The 24722-nt window shown below is 42.7% G+C and overlaps 1 protein-coding gene across 3 annotated transcripts in view; it reads left to right on the top strand.

Moving 5' to 3' along the window:
- Positions 1-24722, top strand: part of ARHGAP22 (Rho GTPase activating protein 22) — a 152648-nt gene that overhangs the window by 110324 nt on the left and 17602 nt on the right. For 2 of the 3 annotated variants that reach the window (XM_026850952.1, XM_026850951.1), the window contains exons 5-6: positions 18146-18353; positions 22474-22606. In XM_026850952.1, coding sequence (XP_026706753.1) covers positions 18146-18353; positions 22474-22606 — 341 coding nt within the window. Of the gene's footprint in view, positions 1-12146; positions 12347-18145; positions 18354-22473; positions 22607-24722 lie in introns of those variants that run through there. The other variant, XM_026850953.1, reaches the window with a different exon arrangement.

The raw sequence follows: 24722 nt of genomic DNA, 5'->3' as shown, positions 1-24722 counted from the left end.
TAACCTGGTCTTTTTCTGTACCTCTGAACTTCTCTGTAAAGCTATCTGATAGCATTTTGTTTTTCCTTTAAATGAGGCAAATACATTTGATGCCAGGAACTGGGGCTTGATGTGATATCAAAAAACACAGAATGAAATAATGAGAATGTGGGAGCAGGACAGTGCAGGGGGGAATACAGCAGCACAGGGAGGGAATAGAACAGCTGCTATTTGTTGCTGTTTTCACATAGTGCAGATTTGATCTGGTTCTATCAGTGTCAGTGTAAAGGCTGCTTTGACTGTTGGTGAGAGCTGGCTTAAGCCCTGTGGAAGAGAAGCACTGCCATTTGCAGAGTTGGGAATAATTGCAGTTGTGTATTGGTGTTTTTGTAGATCTTTTTGTGGGTAAAAACTACCCAAGAACGCGGGTACATATTGGGTGATCAGCCTGGCCTGAGCTCTCTGCCCTACTCTCAAATGCATCAGTCTATAGCTAGCTTGGCTATGTCTGCTTTGTAGTCTAAGCTGCATGAACTGATTCTTATGCTGTGGTTTCATGGCTTCTCTGAGCTGACTGAAGTGCTAACTGCTGTCAGGAGTGGTCTTTTCGCACCTTGCAACCATGTGTTCCCACCATTTTTCATTCTGTTAATACTAGTGGTTATATAGCTATGCGATAGGAAATGACCTGGCAGGAAAAAATTGCAGGGAGGATTAGTTTGTATGTGGCTTGTATGTGGATCAGCTTCCTGGCCATGCTAACCATGCAACTGCAGGACTAGTAGTTCTGACACAGTGAGGACAGTGGGGAGAGATGATGGGGTGAAGCAGAGGTAATGGGGTAGAAGAGGGCATGCTTGTTCATTCTGATTTCAACCCTTACATAAATTAGCTGAAAGAAACTATGGAGTTGCATTCTCAGTCTCTTTGCACTTCACAAAGTATTTATAGGAATGTCAATAATTAGGAAACAGTTATGATGTTCAAACTGTTATTTCCAAATCAGTTTGGGGAAATGTTTAAACCTACGACTCCTTCATCAGAATCAGAGCAAGGCAATTTCTCTGAGTGAAATCCCAGCTTAGCTCAAATGTGGGAGGACAGTAAACATACCTGTCTCTGTGTTTTAATTGAATAATTTGAACTCTGCTTTGCTACCACCACTAATTTGAGAGTCAAGTCTTATCTATCGACACTTTTTAATATTTGAAGCTAAAGGGATGGGGTGAGGAATTAACAAGCAAGCTTCATTATTAATATGTAAATATCTAGCCCTGGAGAAGGTTGATATGGTGTAAAAATGAATTATGCCAAGATAAAAGGGGAGGCTTAGCCACACTTTAATCTTTGCTGATGTATTGAAGAAACATAAATCAGAAATGTTGAGGGTATCTTATGTGTTGATGTGGGCACATGAACTGTGTTTAAAGGTGAACAGCAAAGGATTCTTAAAATAAAATAGAAAACTCCCCTAAGCTGCTGAGGATCCCAAATTATTAATAGGAGACACATTCAGGCTTAAAAACCATATGGAATGTGTTCTTTGAAATACACTTCAAATGCGGCCTTAAAATAAAACTCTAGACTTCCTAAGTCTTTTGAAGAAGAGCTGTCTTGTTTATGGGGAAAATAATTTTGAACAAGTTTCCCTGAGTTTCAGGCTTCTAAATTCTTGAGTCTAGTCCATCTCATTCAGAGCAGAAGATGTTGTAAACTGAGATTTAAGAGTACTCTTTGTTTTGATTATGTCTTTAAGAATAGAGTTTGTCACAGTGGCTTGATAAAAGTGAGTTTTGGAGCACATTCTGACCAAGGGGGATTAAAACTGTTCCCTATGATCCTTCTTACCTCCATGCTGAACAAATTTTGCTCTGGATTTGCACCACTAAAACTTTATCTGGAGAGTCCCTCTGTGCCCTGCAGTCATGCTGTTCTGCAGCTGCTTTTTAATCCGGAGTGTTTGTAGCAGTGCCATAGTGCTAATTGCAAAGGGTTTGTGGCCATAGGCTTGGGTGAGAGTGAGCCTGCCAGTGTCCTCCAAAGGCAGATGCATTGAAAGGATTCAGTGTAGTTGGGAGGAGAGGAGATCATTCCTCACTCCGCATGTGTATAGAGAGGCTGTACTTCTAGTCTGAAGAAATACAGCTACTTTAAGGAAATCCCATTCTGTCTGCTTGCCTCTCAGTTAGCATGCCTTCCCCATTTTTGTCTTGCATCAGACATAAACCATAATGTGTTTAGGACTGAATTTTGGGCCTTGAGGTACAAAAGCTGAAGTCTTTTTGGTGCCTCAGTTGAAAGCTGATTGACATAACTCTCACAGCTCAGCACATGACCAGCACTGCATAGGGACAGACTCATTCTGTGCTAGGTTTGTATTTGTTTTGTTTACATATTTGTTCATGCCATGAGAAGTTCCTTGCTTGTCTGCCAGAAATGCATGTCAGCCCCTTTCTATCTCCATTACTTTATCCTAATTTCTCCTCCTCACCCCAAGCTTTCATCAGTTTCTTGTGATGGAGGGGAGGTGAAGCAGTTGTAAGGGATGTGCTTCCCTTAACCAAACATGGACAGCCTTACCCTGTGACAAAGTAATTGTACTTGCAAGAGCTCCACGAGTGGTTTCTCTGTGCAGGAGGAATAGTCGCTTTTTAACTGGTGGGCTCTGAAGATGTGTCTACTGAGGAAAGCTACTCCACTATCATTAATTCCAGTCCTCTTCTCCATATAGATAAACCATGATGTGTGGATTCTTTCTTCTTCTGACAGCAAAACAGTGCAGAGAATATTTTTACTTGCAACCACAGCCCTGTACAGACCATGTCTTGTATTAGGGGAGAGCTGCAAACTAGGGGGGAAATCTCTGAGGTGTAATTTAATACCTGGCTCAATGTCATTACAGGTAATAGAAGAATAGCCTTACATAGGCCTAATTAGGAATGCTGGTTTGAATGAGTAAATGTCTTTCATATAACATCTGCATGAGAGCAAAACATGACTGTTTTGAAGGGTCAGATACTGGTATTAGATGCATGTCACCCAGGATGTCAGAATGTTTAGGAGCTAGGATATAATGTTAAGTCTAGGAAGCCTGAGGATTAATTTCTTCACCTGTAAAATGGGGATTTTCCACTAAGAGCATCATAAGCATAGAATCACATCAATTAATTTAAGATGCTAAGATACAACAGTAGCGAAGAAAAGGGAGATAGCTTCTGTTATCCCAGTGTGAAGGCAGAGCAAAGGTTCTGCTCCCTGTCTTGCTTAGAGGGCTCCTCCAGAGTGACTGTCTATAGGATTCCGGGATGGGCCAGGAGGAGCCACTTCACTAGGTGGCAGGGTGGGCTTCCCATGTGCAGGCTCCCACAGGTATATGGGGAGCTGCACTGTGTGTTTGTTGTGCCTGATAAATGCCATTATCTCTGCACAGAGACAGCTGGCGCCTGATGCAGCTTATCAGTGTTTGCTCTTCAGTGTTGTCCCACTCTGGGATATGGGCCCAAAGGAAGAGGAAGAGAAAGATGATGGGGGTTATGAGTTCAGATATCTGTCCAGGACTAGGGGACATGTGAATCATCAGCAAGGAGGTGCTGGTTAGCCTTACCCCAGGCAAAGGTATCACAAGCACTTGTGGATATAGAAACTGAGACACAGAGTAGAACTAAAGTTAGTTGGGAGTGGATCTTGCTGCTGAAACTGCTTACAATAGAGAAAGTTTTAAGATCTGTTTCTGAGATCTTTTTCTGCGTTATTTTTTCTAACTTATCTCTGTCAGATAGATCTGGGGCTTCTATTACTGCTTTATGACCAATGTATTTTACCATCATGATGCAGCCTTGAGGTAGGGAAAGACTATAGTCCTCATTTTTTGTAAAGGGGGAATCTGAAGGTATTGAGCAATCAAGTAACTAGCCTGAGGTCACAATGACTATCTGTAAAAGAGACGTTCTGAAGGCATCTTTCAGCAAACAGAAAGATCACAACCCTGGACCTCAGGAGAGCAGACTTCGTCCTTCTGAGCGATATGCTTGGAAGAATCCTATGGGATATGATCCTGGAGACAACAGGGGTCTCATTTATTTTTCAAGTATTACTTCCTTCAAGCTCAAGTACAGTCTTCCCCCATGTGCAGGAAACCAAGCAAAGGTGGCAGGAGGCCTGCATGGGTGAACAAGGAGCTTCTAACAAAGCTCATACCTAAAAAAGAAGCATAGAAGTGATGGAAGTAGGGACAGATAACCTAAGAGGGATATAGAGAAACTGAACTGCAGGAATGGACTTAAAAAAGCTACAATGCACCTGGAGTTGAATCTAGTGGGGGCTGTGAAGGGCAACAATTTCTTCTTCAGGCATATGAACAAGGAATACTTGTCCTCAGTAGAGGATGATCAGGTTAGGGAACATTTAAAGAAAATGGATATACCTGGGACCTGATAGGATGCATCCACAAGTGCTGAGGGAGCTGGCCGGTGTGTGAGGCCACTCTTGATAATCTTTGAAAAGACATAGTGATTGGAGAGAAGGTCCTTGAAGACTTCTATCTTCAAGAAAGGCAAGAAGGAGGACCTAGGGAACTATAGGTTGGTCAGCCTCACCTCTGTTGCTGGAAAGATGATGGAGCAAACAAACCCAGAAATAATTTCCAAGCATTTTAAGGTCATAAAGGTGACTCAATAGTCAGCATGGATTTATGAAGGGAAAGTCATGCATGACCAACCTTCTATGATGAAATGGTGGATGAGGGAACAGCAGTAATGATCGTTTGTCTTGACTTTAGCAAGGCTTTCAGCACTGTCTCCTGTAATATCCTCATTTACAAATTCATGAGGTACAGGCTAGATAAATAGAGAATGAGGTGTACTGAAAACTTGCTGAACTGTTGCGCACAAAGGATTGTGATCAGCAACCCAAAGCCCATCTGAAGGCCAGTCATTAATAGTACACCCTAGAGCCTGATACTGGGGGCAGAACTGTTTAACAGCTTCATTAATGACCTGGATAATGGGACAGAGTACACCTTCATCAAGCTTGCTGGTTGGTGAATCACATGGTTGTGTTGTCATTCAGATGGACCTCAACAGGCTGGAGAAATGACTGGCCAGGAACCCAGTTAAGCTCAACATGGAGTAATGCAATGTCCTGCATCTGGGGATGAGTAAACCCAGGCAACAGTATGCACTGGGAGCTGGAAACCAGCTTTGCAGAGTAGCACCTGGGATGCTGTCGGGCAGCAAGTTGAACATGAGCCAGCAATGCACCCTTGTGGCAAAGCATGCCAACAGATTCCTGGGCTGCATTAGGAAGAGCATTGCCAGCAGGTTGAGAGAGGTGATCCTTCCTCTCAGCACCGGTAAGGTCACATTTGGAGTGCTTTGTCTAGTTCTGGTTTCTGCAGGACAAGAAGGACGTGGGCTTACTGGAGTAAGTCCATTGAAAGGCCACAAAGATGATTAAAGGATTGTGGTAAGTGAAATACTAAGAGAAACTGAGAAGCCTGGGATTGTTTAGCTTGGAGAAGTGAAGGTTCACAGTGGATCTTACCAGTGTGTATAAATACTTGATGGAAGGGTGTAAAACTAAAAGCAAAACTAAAGGATGTCAAGGACAAAAGGTCTTTTGAAGAGCCTACCTTTAGAAGTCTGATGGATGCTCTACTTGCATTCATAACTTCCACATCTCTTTAGTTCACTCCTTGCATATATTTCACCTTTAAAGCTGCTGGCTAAAGGCTTTAAGTGACATTCAGTGCCAAGCTTATCTGGGCTCTGAGTGGAGACCATGCAGTAGCCTGGTCATTGCAAAACAGAAATGGGTATTCTTGGAGTAGTGTGTAGGGCTTGCCAGAGGGGCATGTCCCCTGCTACTGACTACAGAAATCCCAGGCAGCAGCACTAGTTCTGCAGTGCCGTATCTCCAGCTGTCATTAACCAGCTTAGTTCCAGCTTCTGAAGGATGATGCAGTTTGGCATCAGGTGAACGAGTTTGTAGTACTTGTCTATTAGCATGGATAGTCCTGGGCACCACAAAGCAGGCATCCAGTGCTGGGGAATGACAGGCAGCCAAGCAAGAATCCTTCTCAGTGCCTCTGCTTAACCAGATAGCAGATAGAGAAAAACTATAACTAGAAATTATTTCTGTCACGTTTGAAGGTGAGCAAAGTAAAGCTTTTCATAGGATTTGCTTGATGAAATGTCTTTTGATCAGGAAATGCTGATTTGATAAAATAAAATGTCATATGGGAATGTCTCCATTTGGGTGACACTTGTGCTAGGAAAGGTTTTTCAAGCTCAGGGTAGTATTTTTAATACAAGCTCTGCCCAGAATTGGCCTTGTACTCAAAGGTTGTGTAAGCAATTAAGATGTAAAATCTAACCAATTTAAGCCCTTTCCACAAAAAAAAAAAACAACTTTTAGAAGTGTCTTGGAGAAGATAAAATTGAAGGAAGGTCTGATAGATAAAATTACAAATGTAAGGAGGACTTGAACAGTGCATAGTCGTGGGGTTTGAACCAAGAAAAAAGTGTTTCATGCAGTGCATGATTAAATTATGAAACTCATTGTCATAAGATGTGGAAACAAAATTAATAAATAGATTCAAAGTAGAAATAAATGAGTTCACAGAAGAGTAAGTCCACCTGGAATATCAAAGAAAAAGGACTGGAGGGAGTCATTAGCTTCACATTGCTAGCAGCAATCCACCTTGATAAAATATGGTGGGGCTTGTGTTTGCTTCAATAATGTATTGTTTTCCTCTTCAGCTAGTAAGTGCCACATAGAGCTGATAGTGGCTGTGCATTTGTTACATTGTTGGTAGCTACTGCCTGTAGCACATAATCTGACCAATACCACCTCCTACACTGGCAGTTTCTTGGGCGAGACCATTCTGGCAGTTATTAGATTCATGCTTGATGTTTGAAAGCTGACAGTTGTTAAAAAACTGATGTCTCTCACTGCACATCCTGGCAGTGTATGATTAATGGGTCAAACATGTTCCTGTGGTGTTTCTCTCCTTGCAGGCAAGTATTTTAATTTCTCTATAGTAGTGCTTTGATGAATGTTTTGTGGATGTGTGCTTACTGAAGGGGAATGGTAGCCTGCTCCTTGCAAGTTACAATTTTAACCATTTAGGAGCCGAGAACAAAGAAATTCACCATCTCTTTCTATTTCCCTTTCTACCCCCCACGGTTTTCCCTTTTTTTCTTCTCCTCCATCATCATGTAATTGGTTTTACAGTTTTCCCCTTCCTACCTTCTGAATTGCAGATCAGGGAAGGGGGACCTCTCCTAGACTGTTCCCGAAAGGCTGGCAGATTTACTGAAGTGTTTTATTCATTGTACAAACTGGAGCTAAATGCCATCCCCTCCCCAAGCACATCCAGTCAGGCTCAGCTGTTGCTAGAACTTAGACCATGACCTTATGCTTGGGTGATGAAGGTATAAGTTATGCTTTGTATTGACTGAGGATTTTAGTTGGATAGTGGAGGATAAAGGTAAATGTGTGGGAATTAGCTAGCAGATTTTCATCACTGATTGAGTTTCAGGAAGCAACAAAGCGAAATCATACACAATTTACATGTGAGTTTTACAATTGTGAGTTACAGAGTTTACAATTGAAGGTTACAGAGTGACAGAGGTACTTATGAAGTTTGATTTGGATAAGCACCCATGTGTTCAATGTTGATCCTGTTTACTTCTCAGTTACTGGCTGTGCTTAGGTTATCAGCCTCTCAGGCTTGGGATATGGGAAGGCTTGAGGACATACGCTTGTTAAGTTTTCTGAATGGATAAAAGGGGCTGATCTTCTACATTTTGGGTGTAAAGCTAGATAGATCACGGGCCCTGCCAGGTTCCAGGATGGCCAGAAATCCACGTGGCTTGTTTCAGTCTGTACTAGAGGTGAGGATCAGCAACAGTTTTTAGACTCTCTGATCCTTGCATTTGAACCCATTGCTGGAATTCTCATCCTTTTCTAAAATGAGACACTGGTGGCAACAGTTACATTACGTCATAACTATTTTTTACTTACTAACATCCAGAATTTTTGTAAAATTTTTCTGTGCAGTGGAGGCATCTACATGCTACACACTTGAAAAAAGAAAGTCTGCTGGTTAGATACTTTCTACAGACATAGCTTCGGTCAAGTCTATGGAAGCTATCTATTAAATGTAGACAGGCATGTGCAAGGGTCAGGAAATAAAAAGTTCTGTAAAATATGTTCTTATGTTGTGGGGAGAAAGAAGTTTTCCAGGGCACGTTTGTCCAGCTCACTGCTTGCTAAAAGGCATTTTTTTGTTGCTCTTGATGTTTTATTCTCTAGATGCTTCTTGTTTTGTTTAGAGAGAAATAGACCAATAAATGCAGGGGTTTGGCTCTGGATTCAGAATGCTGTGGTTAAGTGATGTTTAGGTCTGTTTATCATCTTTTCTCTGTGAGCAAACAGTTACAATCTCAATTTAGAGCATAAACTGGTCAGAGTCCATGGCAGGGTAATTTACAGTGCTGCTCAGTCAGTTCCTTTCCTGACATATTTTAAAGAGATGGGAAGGTATCTCACACAGGTTAGGCAGAATCTACTATGATAGGAGGATGAGGATAGCTATTTGCTAACCTTTTAACCCAGGGTGAGCTGATTTATCAGTCAGTAAACAGAAGCTTGTTTATTCTCAAAAGATTTTGTTTTACTAGGAAAGGTTGAGACCCCAAGCCAGAGCACGGAAGGGGTGTGGAGACATCATTTTGTTTAGAGAAGGATCTACTCAAAGTGTTTGGGGAGGGAGGAAACTGTAAGGGAAATTTTCTGTACAGGGGACATACTGTTGAAGCCTTTCTTCTGGATTCAGCCCTGAAACTGATCACCTGTAGCTGTTTTACTGCCATCTTTCAACAGATGTAAGGAGGTGTTCAAATGCCCATGTTTGTCTGGGTTAAAAAGTGAGTGTGTACAAGGCTCAGCTTACTTGAAAATTAGGGAACTTCAGCTCAGATTCTAACTTGGATACTAGGCCCTTTCTGTACAAATAGATGAAGCAATTGCCTAGATCTGAGCTCCCTCAGACAGGTCTGCTTGAGTATACCTGTATATTAGCTAATACTCTGTGTAAGCATCTAAAAATACTCACACCCTATGGGCACTTTCTAGAGCTGTGCAAGCCAACAAGTTTGCTCATAATCAGAGATGAGGAGGAATATTTTCTGAGTTCATGCGGGTTCACTATTCCTGTCTGTTGCAACCAGATTCAAGACTGAATTTGACCCGAGTTAGATGCCAAGCCTGAGACATGCCTGGATTTTCAGAGGTTGTGTGAGCTGTAGTGAACTTCCCAGCCAGTCTCAAGGCCTGTAGAGACATGTACAAGCAGGATGCTTTCTCCCTGTTGTGATACCTGCAGCAGAATAACTGTGGTGGTGCTCTCCCATACGATGACACCAGGAAAGAAAATGCCTCCAGTTCCCCAGCAGCAAATTCAAGTGAGGTTTAGTCGATAAACAGTTTTAGGAACCCAAGTTCTTTAGGTAAATAAGAGCTGCCCAGTGGTAAACTTTTCTACAGCTAAAAAAAATCACACCAATGGGGAAAGAGAGAGTTCAATCTCCATAACCCCTTCTCTCCTTGGCACATGTGTACAGGGAGATCTCTAGGTGAAAATTTTTTGGTGGTATTTTATATACAATGTGGCCAGCTCTCTGGATTTTATTGCTATTCTTGCAGTATCAAGTACGCTTCTGGAGTCTGCAGCCTGTGCAATCCAGTGATTATGTGTGAATCTTGGATTTCATTTTAAAGAAATGTTGTTAACAGAGAAAGCAAGATCCAAATGTGACCTGGAAATTCAAAACACAGAAGACAAATAAAAGAAATATATATAATATAATATATATATTATTTTTATATATATATATATAAAAATAATGATTTTTATTCCAATCTCATCATATTCTGTAGTTTGTCGTGATTTTTAATGCAACACTTTGAAAGGGATTGAGAATTGTTTCATGTAAGGAGATAGGTAATAACTGTGGAGTGTGTAGATACACAGCACAATGTTGCATTCTTCTCACAGTACACCTATAGCTGCAGAGTTACTATGTGCAGAGAACAACACTGAAGCAGATGCCATTTTATGCTTTAGTTGTGATGCTTATGTGAGCAAGCATGAGCTCCTGATTTTTTCTCTTACCAGAGACCTGCGTTTGCTCTTTTGATGGAGAAGAGTTTATGTTGTCTTTGTCATGTCTCGTACAACTCATGGTATTATGAGCTCTGCTGAAGTCTAATTGTGCTTTGAGTCATGCTGTGTCCTTGGCTGCAGAGGCTGTGAATTTCACAGTTTAATTATACTTTGGGTATGACAATATCCATGTTAAACAACGTGACTCTGTATTTCATTGCATAACTCCTTACTCTTGTGTTTTGAGATATGGAAAACAGAAAGTGAATGGAAGAATAAAAGTCTGCATTTGCTAACTCCTGGGCTCCCATCCCATACATTGAGTCCCAGGCTCCATAATGTTATTAGCAGATGTGACAGATTTTGAGGCATTGTTCCAAGGAATAGTACCAAAAATCCTGATGGTGTTTCAGCCATTCTGAAGAGGATTGGTCCTGCTCACCAGTTAGCACTGTAGGCAGGCTCTCCCTAACCTGCAGCCTGCTGTGTTCTCTACAAAGGAAGAGAATATACTAAAAGGGTTAAGAATACCCAGGATCCCATTAGTACCTTTTGTTTAAAAATCTCCATCACTTCCAAATATTCTTTAGTGGGCTTTAAATGCTGTCTTGTGTATTGTCTGGGATTCTGGTGTCTAGTTGTGCAATACCTTGCTACTCAAGGTATATCTTGAATAGCTAAGGAATACCTTATTACCTTGTCATTCGAGAACTGGAGCTTTTGATCCTGGTACTGCCTTCACCTGTAGTGTGAGAGTAATTTCTTTAGGAGCTTTTGTTCAAAACAGAATGTAGAGACAGAGTTTGATCTCAAATTTCTTGAGTTGTGGGACAACACTCTTGGTGACTGGAATCTCAGAACTTGACTACTGGGTCAGTATCTTCTTTGACACATGTGTTCAAACTGAGACCCAACGTCGTTAAGAAAGTGATGAGCCACTAAGTTCAGATGAGTGTGGTCTGTGCAGTGACCACAGACATGATATTTTAATAACAGAAGCAGATGAGTAGCTGCAGACAGGGATAACTTTTTTTTTTTTTTTTTTTTTTTTTTTTTTTTTTTTTTTTTTTTTTTTTTCCCCTGCAAAGGGAGATGAAGTTAGCCAAACGTGATAAAATTCCCCAAAAGCTTGATGCAAAGGTTTTGGGTGGTAACTGCTGCAGATCTGCAGTCACATGAGTGCATTTTCTAAATGGGATGGAGGGCTGACATCTGTATAACGGCATGGGACATTGTGTGATAAGCATTTTTCCTAACTACAGGCTCCTTACTCTGAGAGAAGGAGCCAAGGGGGTGAATGTTTTCCTGCAAGTAGGTCCTGGGGATTGGTTCACATTGTAAGGAGCTTGTAGTTCCTTCCCCTACCAGTTATTCAGCTGAGCAGCTATTAATCTTTATTCATCTTTAGGCAGCTTCTCTGTAAAGGGCTAAAGCAGAGGCTGCAAGCACAGAAAAAGCTGCACATGTCAAAGACTAGCTTTTCCTAAGCTGAGTTAAACTTTCCAATGTGTCCCAGAGCTGCGGTGATACTCTCAGAGCACGCTAAGGCTAAGATGAGGGGATGTTTCCCTCCAAAATGAGGTTTCTGCTTCTGATGCTTTGCAAGCAGATCAGAGGCTAGACCAGGGCACCAGGTTGCCTGCAGCACAACTAACATTGCCTGTATCAGGAATGGATCCAGAGTGTGGCATGCAGACAGCAACTGTTGCTCAGCTTTTCCAGCTATCTAGAATAGATCTGACAAGCAATTAGAGCATGAATATATTACAGAGCCGATGGGGGATGCCTTTGTTAAAACTTGTGACCTATACTTAGCTGCTGTTTACATTGGCTGCAGCTTCGAGGGTGGGCAAGACCCTACCTGTCTGTCTTTCTCCTCTCTCCTTCCCCGTGTGGAGAGAGCTGGGGAGCTCAGCATCTCATTGGATATTTCAAATGCTTTCTGCACAAGTCATAATTAATGCCGAGTTGCGGAGCTAAAACCAGATGTGCTGCTGAGATTATCTCCCAGGGCAGATCGGCTGCTCTCTGCTCTGTAGCGCTGAGTGAATGGAAAGCTGCCAGTGCTGGGACTCAGAATGTGTCTGATGCCTGAAGTCAGGACTTTCTTTCTCTGCCGCTCCTGCTGTCTGACACTGCCTGGTTTCTGCTTGAAGCTCAGCGCCTGTCATGTAGCAGAGTGCTGCACAAAAACGAGAGGTATGAGATGATTTTACAGAGTTTAGATTTGTTATGGTTTTCTTGTCCTAGAGGAAAAGCAGATATTTGAGCTTAGCCTCAGACAGAAGCTAAGAATCTAAAAAAAGGAGATGGCTTTACAAAGGGGGAGAGAGTGGGAAGGACCCAGTATGTGGCCAAAAATACTACTGGATGCCAGGCTAGCATTTGAAGATAGTTTTGGGGAGGTATGTTTCTGTTTGCTTTTACATAGAATATTTAAATGAACATATGTGGATAAGAGCAATCAGCTCCTAGTATTATGGAGGCTGCACTTTGTGGGGAATGGGTTCAGAAGACACCAAGTTCTACTGCAAACCTTTTTGTGTGACCTTGGGCAAGTTACTTCATCAGTTTCTTTTGGGTCCTGATTATCTGTCGCTTCCTTTCCTTTCCCTCATTCTTGCATGCTTTGTCTGGCTGGATTGTTTAGTTTTGATGGACTATCTTTTCTTAGGCACGTATAGCTTCTAACATGGAACTCCTTTTTCAATTGCTGTTGCAGTAATTCCCATAGTGTGTGCTTGGGTGGGCTAGAGGAGGGGAAACGAGTTATAGGTTTGTGTGTGTTTTGTGCTGTTGAAGCATATGTGTTTCTGAATGTCTGCCCATGATTTTTTCTTAATGCTTTCATGTGTGAGAGAGGGACAGATAAATGGGAGCCTAAGCATGAATGTGGGAAGGTAAAAATAGACGCTTACCTGTGCAGGTGAGCACGTACACAATCTTTGCATCCATAAACTGCCTGTCTGTGAGGCACCACATGCATGCGCGGGTGTGTGTACTGCTGTATAGCAGCATCCAGGTGTGTGCCTGACTATCTTCCCGCACATCTTTTAACGTGTGTGTACTAAGCTGTACATACAGCTGGCGTTGGTATGTCTGGACTTTTCCCACTTTAAGCACATACAGAGTCCTCACTCCTCCCTGTAAAGAAAATCTACTCAAGAACTGACTTTATTATCTCTGTCTTTAGTTTATTTTGGTTGAAATCAGAGCTCTGATGAGGAAAAATATGAAGCAGAGAGCATATATTTTCCTGCCCACTGCATGTCTGGACAGCATAGCTGAATGTATAGGCTTTGTATGCCTGGAGCTGGTGGGTGAGTTATTCAGGCCAGGACAGAGAGCCTGTCTGTGCCTTAGTCAGTACATCATTCCTGGCTTGCTTTTTCCACAAAGAGTCACCTAAATCTTTGAAGAACAGAGGCAGATTGTTGGAGTAAAGAAATTCTGTAGTTCTGCTAGCCCATTTTTTTAGTATCTCTTGAATCTTTCTGAGATTAAGGATGTGGTCCCAGGCATGCTGGATTTTTTTGTCTGCTTTGAAACGAAACAAAAGGACCTAGCTATAGATAAGGGTATGACAAGGAAAGTTAACCCTTGGGTTGCTAGTAGCTTTTGGCTTTATTTCCAGCCTAACTCTGTCTGGGAGTATGACTGGATGGCACTGGCTCCCTTTCTTCTGAATGAAGAGAAAGACTTTAATGTCTTCCAGCAGGATCATCAAATGGAGTGAAGCGCTGCCAAGTTCAGTCTGAGCTGCAGGCCCCAGTGATTAAAAACAGGCCTGTGCCTTGAGGAGACAGCAGATGAGACTGTGTGACTGGCTCCATACTCGCTTTTCCTTGTAAGACAGGGCAGTTTCTGTCCAGCCCGGTGATGCTGTCACATACTGGTAGTTTTAGGGACATTTTACTACATCAGTTTTACAAGCCCTTCTGAGAACCAGCTGAAGTGGGATGAGCTTTACAGAGCTAGCAGGACACTGCCTTCTCAGTCTGCCCTGTTTAGCCCTGGGAGACTGAAGTAGGTGCATCTGCTATGTCTTTTGCCAGTGTAGCTGTGAGCCCTAGTGGTAATTTTCCTGAGGGTAGACTTCATCAAGCAGGTGCCCAGATGAAAGATTTCTGCAAGTCCAGAACTGTCAGCAACTCCAACTTGCCTTTGACAGTCCCTTTCCTGCTCCACTCCAAAGATAGCTCTTAGCTTGCTCCTTCTCTGAACCCTAACACTAATTTCCTTTTCTAAGCCACGGATAAACTCTGCAGCCACTGCACAGATGAACAGTTTCTTCAGGGCCAACTTTCCAGCCCCACTCTAACTGCAGTTCTGTCCTTTTTTTCTCTAAACCCCAACTTTAATGCTCTTACTGCCAAAAGACTTAGCCTGGGAGCAGTCTTTCTTCTGAGCAGTGGCAGGGGGGTTGTCCTTGTCTATAGCCTAGCAAAAAAAATAAGGGCTAGGAGAGAGATAAGGAAAAAGCTTAGAGCTGCAGTGTAGTTGGGCCTGCCAAGGGGAAGTTGCAGTTATTAACAGATTTGGCTTGGGCAAAATATTCTGTCTCTGCGATGGTTGGTGACCTTTTCTAATGCTTCCCTGGAAAATTAGGGTTTGGGGGTGAGGAAAAGAGAAAACAAAGATCAGCAATTGGACTGGAGTGGGGCTATCAAACCAAGGTGGGAGGCAGCCAAGAGACTTGGGCTGGGAGAAGTCTTTCACCCTGGCAGTGGCTTCAGGGTCCTTTCTTCTGCACAGCAAAAAATGAACTCTGAGGGCTGTGTGTGATCTTGCCTGCACAGCCCTTTTGCACACACTGTCACACAGGAAGAAACCCATGCTTGTGCCAGCTCCTTTCGCTCATCATATGATAGGTAGATCAGCTTCATCCTCAGTTGTGTCAGTCTTGGTTTCATGGCTGGTTTATCTTGTTACCTATTTGAAATAGGTCCCCAGCATCTGTTTCTGCAGCAGACACCCATAGTAATGTTAATACACTGCTTGTGAAAGGTCCACTATTGCTCCTTCTGAATCTCAAAACAGGTCACCCTTCTATCTCTATCCATTATTTTAGCATCACATTCCTTAATCTCTGTGTCAGTGGTCTCTGTTTGCCTGCAGTCAACTTGTTACGCAGGAGTCACTGATCAGTTGATTGTACCTACAGAAAGCTACTGCTGTGGTGATCCAAGTTGATTGGGAAGGCAAAGACTGATGTTGTCTGAAATGTATTAGAGCAGGTTGCTGACCATAGAGCAGCCAAGCATAGGGAAAAGTAGACAAAAAGCTTCACATAGCAAGTGAAGATTATGCATGCAGTTGCTCTGCGTGTGCTTGCATATGTGAGTGTCTGACACTGCCTTTGTCCTTGCTCTGAGTTAAGTCTGCAACATCAGAACATGAGCTTCTGGAAGGCATCTTTGTGCTCCTATACCTGGAGAATACAGAGCATTTACTCTTTCCCAGAGCCTTCTCTAGACAGGCCTTTTAGGAAACAGGGTTGTGATTCAACAAGTAGAGATTTGAGAAAATAGGGCTGCTATCCTGTATTGTGTTGACCTCTACCACAGCCTGACCTCCCTAAACCTGTATGTCTTGCATCTAGAAGAGTGAATACCATGTATCATTTTAAGGAAATAAATGGGTTTGGTGGGAGGAAGCCTGTCTCAGAGATTGATGATAGGATATGGGGTTTTTTGTCGCTAAGGTGTACAGCTTGGGGTCTGACCCAAGCTTGCTGTAACTGATGCTTGGTTTGCATTGGCCCATGGCCCAGGATCAAACATTCAGGTCAGAGGAAGAGGAAGAAATGGTCACTAGCAGAATAGCATGAGGGAGGTTTGACAGGACACGTGTTCCTGCTCAGCTGAGGGACCTGCACTGTAGCTTACAACTCTTGTTACTTGGATCATTCCTGGGTGTATGATATGCAATGTTGAGAGTTACTCCTTTGTAAGCAAGATCAGCAGAGAGGCTGAGAGATGTTCACTTCTCCAGCTATGATCTGGATTCAGAAGTTACCTGAGAAACTGGGCTGAAAAGGTTGTTCTTTCATGGCTGTTCAGCCTCTGTAAGTGCCCTGGAGACCCTGAGCCCCATGTGCCAAGTAGTTCTGCTGTGCTGCATCATGACAGCAGGGATTACGTGATGAGATTACAAAGCAAACTGTGCAAAAGCAGGAAGAGATACCCTGTCCTAGAAAGTGAATTCAGAGATGCCCATCTCAGTGAAAATTCAAACAGATTAGAAATGAGATCTAGTAAAACCTTTACTCTGAAAGAAACCCAGTATTTACAATGATAAAGATGAATCACTCCCATGCTCCAGGGCAAGCCCTTCTGCCAGGGTAAGGAGGGAATTTCCTTTGAGACTCCTTATGGCCCTCCAGCTCTGATACTGTAATGCAGTTGTGTAGGCTGGGGTATAAGGAAGATTTCTGTCTTCTGATGTATAGCAAACTGGCAGAGAAAGGAAATAGGACTTTGGGATCCTTTTTGCTTGTTTCATTCAACTGATAATGAAAGGTTTGTTTCACTGAGAATTCAGCAGGGTTGGTTTGAATATAGAAAGATGGTATGGTTTGACATGATGTCTCCCATGAAGGACAGCGAATGGTGGTTCAGAAGCTTACTGCCAGGAGTTATCAGTTTCCCGTGAATATAGCACTAGAATAAAAATGGAAAGTGGGGTTACTCGTGGGAAGGTAACTAGAGCCTTAAGAAATGACCAAATCCCCTGCTATAAGCACATGCACGCATCCATTAAATCTGCTTCTTGCTGTTGGTTGCTTTTTTTTTTTTTTTTTTTTTTTTTTTCAGACCTGCAGGATTAACTGAGTGCTGAATACATGATCTAAAGTTCCTTGATATCGTTGGAAAGCTTCCAGTTGCTTTGAGAAATCTTTGAACAGAATTTCCTATCTGCTGTGGTCTGATCTCATCTCAAATTCAGTAGATTCTAGGATTCTGTCACTGAATTCTTATTACCAAAACATGGTTAACTTGGATGCTGTCTTCCCTGACCCCACCACACCTTGTAGGGTGGTGGAATTGGGATTTCAGAACACAACCCAGCAGCTGTCCTTTTAGATGGACCAGTCTCCTAGTAGCAGGGATTGAAGTAAGACCTCTGGGTCTTACAGTTTGAGCCGCTTTTGTGTTGCTGAAAAGATCTGGTGCCAATAGTGGCATTCAGCAGCTGGTGTTGATCAGGTGCTCTAGTTTCCCCAAAGAGAGACAGGGCTTCATACTTGGTGACATATGTCTACAGTAGATCTGACAAGAATTGCCTAGGCCAGTCTGGTTTTAAAGTATCTGATGCTTCCAATGTTTTCATGGTGCAAGAAGTACAGCATAAACAGTTTAGTAGAAATGGCAATCTATTTTGCATGCATTTTACTGTTTTAATTTTCATTCAGCAGTTTTAATTAACGGAAAAGAAATAGAAATGCAAAGCTTGCAGGATGGTGGGGGATTTTCACAATAGCCAGTTTTAATGTAGTTTGTCATGTTAGCAATCACCTGCTAGCAGCATTGCTGCCTGTTGGACTGGGGAGCTGCAAACTGTTGAAGGGCATCTGTGTGACAGCTAAGAGGTGGGTGCATGCAGAAAGGAATTGTGTCCCAGAAAGTCAGTGTAACCTTTGTTTTGGCATTCTTGGGACAGAAGATGCAATGGAAGTATAATTACTTAATCCAGATTCAGGACAGCTGTGGATAACCATAAACATAATCTTCACCCCACCTTCCTTGTGTATAATGAGATACCAACTGGTTTAGGGCAGAAGATAGTTTTAAACAGTGTTAAGCAGGAAAAAAAAAATTCTTGGCATATAATTCTTGGTTTTAAAAATAGTTTTCCTCTTCTGAGTCTGTTAGAAACTGGACTTTCACACAGGTTCACCCCTTCCATGTGAAAGTGTCCCTCATTTTATGCCCTGAGTGATAGCTCAAGAGGAGTTTAAGCTGACACCCAGATGTGTCTCTTGCTCTCTGTTGGCAGGGATCTTTGGACAGCGACTGGAGGACACTGTACAGTATGAAAGGAAGTATGGCCAGCGCTTGGCCCCACTGCTGGTGGAACAGTGTGTGGATTTTATTCGGGAGCGAGGCCTTACAGAGGAGGGGCTCTTTCGGATGCCTGGCCAAGCCAACCTTGTCAAGGATCTACAGGATTCTTTTGACTGTGGAGAGAAGCCCCTTTTTGATAGGTAAGTTGACATGGGTGAATGCAGTCTAATTTCTCTGTGGCATGTAAAATCTGGCAGGAGCTGCCTTGCAGTGACTATCCTGGTTTACATGTTCTTTCTGCACCATTGTTCTTTTCACTTAAAGGCTGCTGAGGGCTTTCTCCTGCATGGTGTTGGGTACGGAGGCCTGCCTTCAGTTAAGTGCTTGATCAGAGGGAGAAATTGAGCCCATTAATCTAGATGGGGCTACTCCAGTGTTTCAGTTTAAGCACATGTTGAATGAAATGCATTGCTAGATCTGGGTGTGGCATACTCAGTGTGGGATCCCACTGTAGAAATGGGTATGACAGAGGTGAACTGGGTGTTTGACTGCTTTCAGATGTTGCATTCTCCCTTGCCCAAGCCACAGCAGATCTGTCCGGGGCAGTATCTCACCTCTTCCCCTTCCTTTGTGACCAGGTTTCAGAATAGTCACCACCATCTCACACATCATGGCTGTCATGCATGCAATGTATAGAATTGGTCAGCATTCAGAATAAAGCACTTTCTGACCCCAGAAGAATTCTTGGCCAAAATTTTTTTTTTTTGGTCCACAATTTCAGCAGCTAAATTTTTTTTATTTTCAACAAAACTTGAATCAAATGTTTCTGAAATAAAATGGCAATTTTGCATTTTTTTTTTCTTTCCCAGTATAAAAATGTTGATGTAATACCTTGCCTGGTACAAAGACGTGCTAGCTGCCTTTTTATCCTGCTGACTGTGCCAATGTCAGGGAACAGCAAGGGCCAGCTGGTCTGCAAAGCAAGGTGAGCCAGGATCCAAGTGGGGTAATAAGGCAGTGACACAGTCCAGTGATCACCAGGCAAGTCCACAGTGACAAGGCAGGTCCAAGATCAGGCTAGGTAATCTGTCCTGTCAGTCAGCGTCTAGGTCCAGATTAACAGGGTCTGTAGCCAGGAACAGACATGGCTGTGAGGCAGTGGGGGTTGTAGACACAGAATAAACAGTAGATGCTCAGTTTAATGTTGGGTCCCACGGGAAGAGTGTCAACCCTGGCTCAGAGTACTCAGTCCAAGGTCAGCAAGGGAAGGAGGGCAGCTCTCAGCTGCACTATCTCTGTGTTGGCCCTGAGCCTAGGCAGTCAAATCATCAGGAAGGTGGATACTCTCAGGGCCCTTAGAGCCAAATCCTGTCCATACTTTGTAACTAGCATTTCTTTTCCTCTCTCATGTGTACATGCTACCCAGAGTGAAGGTCAGCATTGTGCTAACCTAAACAGTGCTCTGAGAAATGGGCCTTGACCTAACAGAGACCTTCAACTCCAGGAATATTTGGATCCAAGGCCATTGTGTAGATCTGGCTCAATCGTGATCAGAGGTCCAGAAGTGGGATCAGATCTGGGATCTTGACTTGGAGACTTGGCTCCATTTCTTGCTGGAAGTCACTAGCACCACTTTTCCAGGTGATGCAGGCAGCATCTGGTATATTGCCAGCACATTAACATAGGGGGTCACTTTCCCTGGACCTGCAGCCAGTCTCAACTTTGCCAATAGCATCACTGCCTACTGCTGCAGGAAGAGCTAGCGCTCTCCTGCATGGGCAGAATGGTGTTTGGTCTCATCCTGGGAAGAATATCTTTAGAGTTTATTGGGAACATTCTTCTAATTCTTCCTTCCCCTCAGTTTCCCAGACCACCCATCCTTTTTTCTTTGATTCTTAACCACAGCCAGTACTTGCTCCCTAAATGGAAGTGTCAAATATTTGGAGATATTTAATGAAAAAATAAAGTTTGAAATCATCAAACTGTCTCACTTCATCTTTTCTTAAACAAAATCTTTGTGTTTTTAACTGAATGTCTGGGTGTTCTAGTTCAGAATTAGAATGATCTTAATTCATGTGAACAAAGTTATTTTGGAAAACGATCATATTCTGGAACAGAAGTATCTATGGAAGTAATTAATTAGGAATGAAAGTTTCATTTTCATGTTTTACCTTAGTCTAACCCATCCTAACTTTATTGTCATGAGGCTAAACCAAGCCTTGCCCTACTCCCAGCATTTTTAAAGCAGAAAGCACCTTTATTTCCATAGGCATCTGCACTGACTAAATAGATCAGTGCTAAATCTCACCTTTGACAGTGGCAGTAAAGATCTCCATGAAGGAATGCCTGCCTTTTGGGTAGTTGATTTGAAATGTGATAACTAAGGGTTAGTACAGAATTAAAGGAGGCAAGTCTAGGTGTACCTGAGGACTGTGACAGTTGAGGGCCCCTCAGTCATTGCTTTTTGCTCTTTCCACCATGTCCACTGCAACTTGAAGGCCCAGCTCTCTGGTCTTTCATATGTATAGATACAGATAGTAACAAGTGAGAGGCAGTTCCACCCTGCCTAAGTGAAATGCTTCTCCTCCTAGCAAGCATAATTTTCTCTATGTGTAACTAAAACCATCCATGTATGGCCTAGGACACCTAGTCAGCAGCAAAGATTTTCTGCAAGTGTGAAATCCATATGCTTGTTTCCAAATCAGTGAAAGGAGTATCCCTTCTTCCCTCCCCCCACCCCCCCCCGGCCTAGTTACAGTCAGTGCTTTTAAATGTCTTTTGTATCAAAGTGATCTTCCAAATGAGCCTTCCTGCCCTATGGTGGATTGGATCTCTGTGATGACTGACAATTAAAATATTTTAAAAGGCTTGCTTTTCAAACTTGGGTTTCAAATGCATATATACTTATGAAAGGCCAGGTGTTGCTGTTTTGGAAGCACCTACGCAGTCTGCTCCTATTGCAGTTCCACACCACTGAAAGTTTGGCTGGATTTCACACGGCCTTGAGAATGAAATGATAGCTGCAGCCAGCAGACCTAAAGCTGTATTCTGGGCTCTGCTTCTGAGTGAGAGTCATATCTACCATCCATGCCTGGAACTGCACACTAAAAAAAAGAAAAAAAGAATAATGGTACTGACCTCATTTGTAAAGCATTTATAACCAACTGAAGAAAACCATTATGTGAAACTGGTATTCTCAAATGTTATGGAGCTGTTTAATAGGAATAGCTTTATCAGGATTAGTAGCGAGTGGTAGCTGCTGGTAGCTTCCTATTGTAATTTTTCCTGTTTGTTTTAGCTGTGTGTTCTAAAAATGCTTAAAAACGTACTAAGTGGAAGAAATTCAGCTTTTAGATAGAGGTGAGGATTTGAAGCTTTATTGTCCCATGGTTACTGACATGTTTTTCCTCAGAGTTTTTCAAAGACTGTCAGGGCAATGGTGGGTAGTGGGGAGCTGGTGACAGAATCTGTTTAGACTTCCAACAGTTAAAGCTATTGAGGAGGTCATCTGCAAAGGTTAACAAAGTTGTACAACAAGGGACTTGGAGTGAGGGAGAGGTATTGCCATACATCAGAAGCTGGATGGGAAATGGAAAGGGAAGAACAGGTTCGTCTTCACCATGGAATCTGACACCTCAACCCCAACTTAAAGCAGAGGACAGAGAAGAGGAAAGAGAAGTTCCTGGAGTGGGAAAGAAATGAAAAGATGATATCCCAGCATAACAGATGGACTAGGAAATTCCAGATACCTAAGCCTGGGGGAGGAGATGTGACCCACAAGCCATGCCAAATGGCAATAGAGGGCCTGGAGGAAATACAGCTTCCTCCATTTTTTTCCGAATGATTGACCAGGACACTTGGGAGCCTGGCCCATCAGACACAGGTGGGTGCTGGCTGGGAAAAGTATCAGGCAGGAGGGATCAGTGAGTGGATCAGAGGTTATTTTGACTGCATGAGGATGCAGAGCTCTATTGTCAGTGATATCTATCTATGTGATCACTGTGCACTTGCCTGGACTTCATTGCTCACGTTCCTGATCCAAACTGGTTGAGGAACTGCAGCACCACCCTACCTCTTAAGCAGTATCATGGACATATCCCTTCTACTGCCCAAGATGCTTTTATATTTTGAGAAAATTGGAGATTTCCCTTGTTCCCAGGTAGACCCTCCTGCCTAATACAAACACGTGTCAGAACAGCTTTCTTCCAATTGCCTACTTTGTCCCTGTCCCTGAGAGGGACTTAGATGCACCCCCAATGAAAGGCATCAAGCCTGGTGTAGTGTGGGTTTCTAAATTTCCTTCCCTCTTCTCTATTGCAGCAACACGGATGTTCACACTGTGGCGTCCCTCCTGAAGCTTTACCTTCGAGAGCTGCCAGAGCCTGTCATCCCCTTTGCCAAATATGAAGACTTTCTTTCTTGTGGACAGCTACTCTCAAAAGATGAGGGAGAGGTCAGTGATCCTTCTAGTCTGTGAAGGTCGTTCCCAAGACTCAATGTAGTGCAGCTTTCTTCTCATCACTCTTCAGTCCTGATTTAAATCAATGAAGTTCCTGGGAACCTTCCCCATAATTTTCCTGAAGCCATGAATTGGGCATTAGTATCACAGGCTCCTGCTTAAAGTAGGAGCTTTTTTGAATGCAGTCTTGTAGCCTGGTGTTTTTTTTCTTCTGAACAAAGCTGTTCTGTAGCATAATCAGCAAGAGATGCAAGGTAGGAGACCGGGTTCCTTTCCCGGCCTTGCTGTTGTATGATATCGCTCCCTTCTTTTGTGTTTTCAGTTTCCTATGAACTACATGTTCTGCTTCACAAAGTTTTGGTGGATGAGATGTTGATCAGTGCAGTGGTCTTTGTATTTCTTAAAGGAGAGGCACTACAAAACGGCAAGCTATAATATTATCCCAAAATGGGGGAAATAATGCTATGAATACTTTTCCAGAACCTTCTTATGATGTTCCTCTTATTTCCAGGCAAGGGAAGGGGCTGACAAAAACCTCCAAGTCTGTGGCAATCATGGAAATTTTGATTCAGTGCTTGGGAGGAGCAGGATAATTTACAATATGATTGATTCATCTGTTTCATCCATATTGTTCCTCTTGTGGTGATGTCTGAGCTCTTTGCTGACTCCAGAGGCACGTTGGATCTGGTCTAATGTGGGTGGAACTGTGCCACCATTTAAAACAGAGGTTTAAAGAAGCCTTAAGGGTTGTTACTGGTGTTAGCTAAAGAAGTAAAGGCCTGAGGACTTAAAAGTTGCAGTCCACAGTTCTGTCCCTTTTCTGTGTGTGGCCTCAAGAGTGTGCTCACATTTTTATCTCTGGTGGGGGTTGTAAAAACTTTTCTTTACCGAGAGCCTGGGGTTCACCTTTAGTTCAAGTGGCAGAAGGCTCTGGGGAGATTCAGTCCTTCATGATGTCCATAGGAGGATTGCATACTTGCATGCATCAAATGTAGCGTATCTGTTAATATCAGGTTTTTATGGATAAAAAGCAAGTTTGCTATTATTTGTACTCACATGATCTATTCTCTAGGGAACTCTGAGAAAGTAAAGTTCTGTGTGTGACAGCATATTACCACACGCTTATATGCATTTGCATTCTGGACACAGCCACATCAGTGTGTCAGTACACCAGTGTTGTCTTTCAATAGGTACAGGTATGTGTCTACTAGCTTCAGAACTTGCTAATTTTCTGCGTTATTCTCACTCAACTTGGGAATCTCTGCATGACACTATGTTACAGACAGCACAATGGTTGATTTCACAAGAAATGGCAGCATTTCTAAGGCAGTGGAGCTGGTTTCATTTTGGTCATAGTATGTACAGACTGGGAAGTTTTGGACCCGTTAAGCACTATTGCACAAGAGTAGAGACACTGCCAAGTTGGGCAAACATAATTGTATATCACTGCTCAGCTTATTAACTATGTAGTTTGCCTGATTTTGCCTGCACAGGCTGCAGCAGTTTGGGAAGCAACATCTGTGTTGATTTTGTGGGAGCAAGGCCAGACTCATATGACTTGTAGTGCAGTATTCTCTTTGGATTAGAAAAGCGATGAGGAGTGCTAGATAGCCAAAATGAAAGCTTACAAAATACAGTACTGCTGATAGCACAAAGTTGTCTTGTTAAGCTGTTGTTGTAAACATAAGCGCTTTTTTTTTTTTTTTGTCAGGAAAATCTGGAACCTCAACAAGGGCTGTTTACTTTTTCAGAAAGGAAGGTGGAGTGCATACACGAAGGGTGGAGAGGCTGTACGTGCACAGTAGCATGTGGAGAAGAATGTAGCACAAAGTCATATCTAGCCTGTAGGGCCTGACTCACCTCCAACATGGAAAATCCCCCTGCTTATAAATGTAGTTTCATTGATAATTTTTTAGCACAGAATGATAAGCATGGAATTTCAAAATCAAAAGTTTCATTTTGAAAAAAGTATTTGGAAACAAAATGCAATCTGTTGTTTTAATTTGTAGTTCTATTTTGTGTTCATTTTCACTTGAAAGTTTTGAATGAGACTTTTGGACTCAAAATACTATTTTCTTTAGTTTTGTATACATGCACAGCACACACACCC

The sequence above is a fragment of the Athene cunicularia genome (genome assembly GCF_003259725.1).
Source record: "Athene cunicularia isolate RWA chromosome 6 unlocalized genomic scaffold, athCun1 chr6_part1, whole genome shotgun sequence".
NCBI lineage: Eukaryota > Metazoa > Chordata > Aves > Strigiformes > Strigidae > Athene > Athene cunicularia.
The sequence above is the reverse complement of the archived record's forward strand: the minus strand, read 5'-3'. Positions and strand labels throughout refer to the sequence as shown.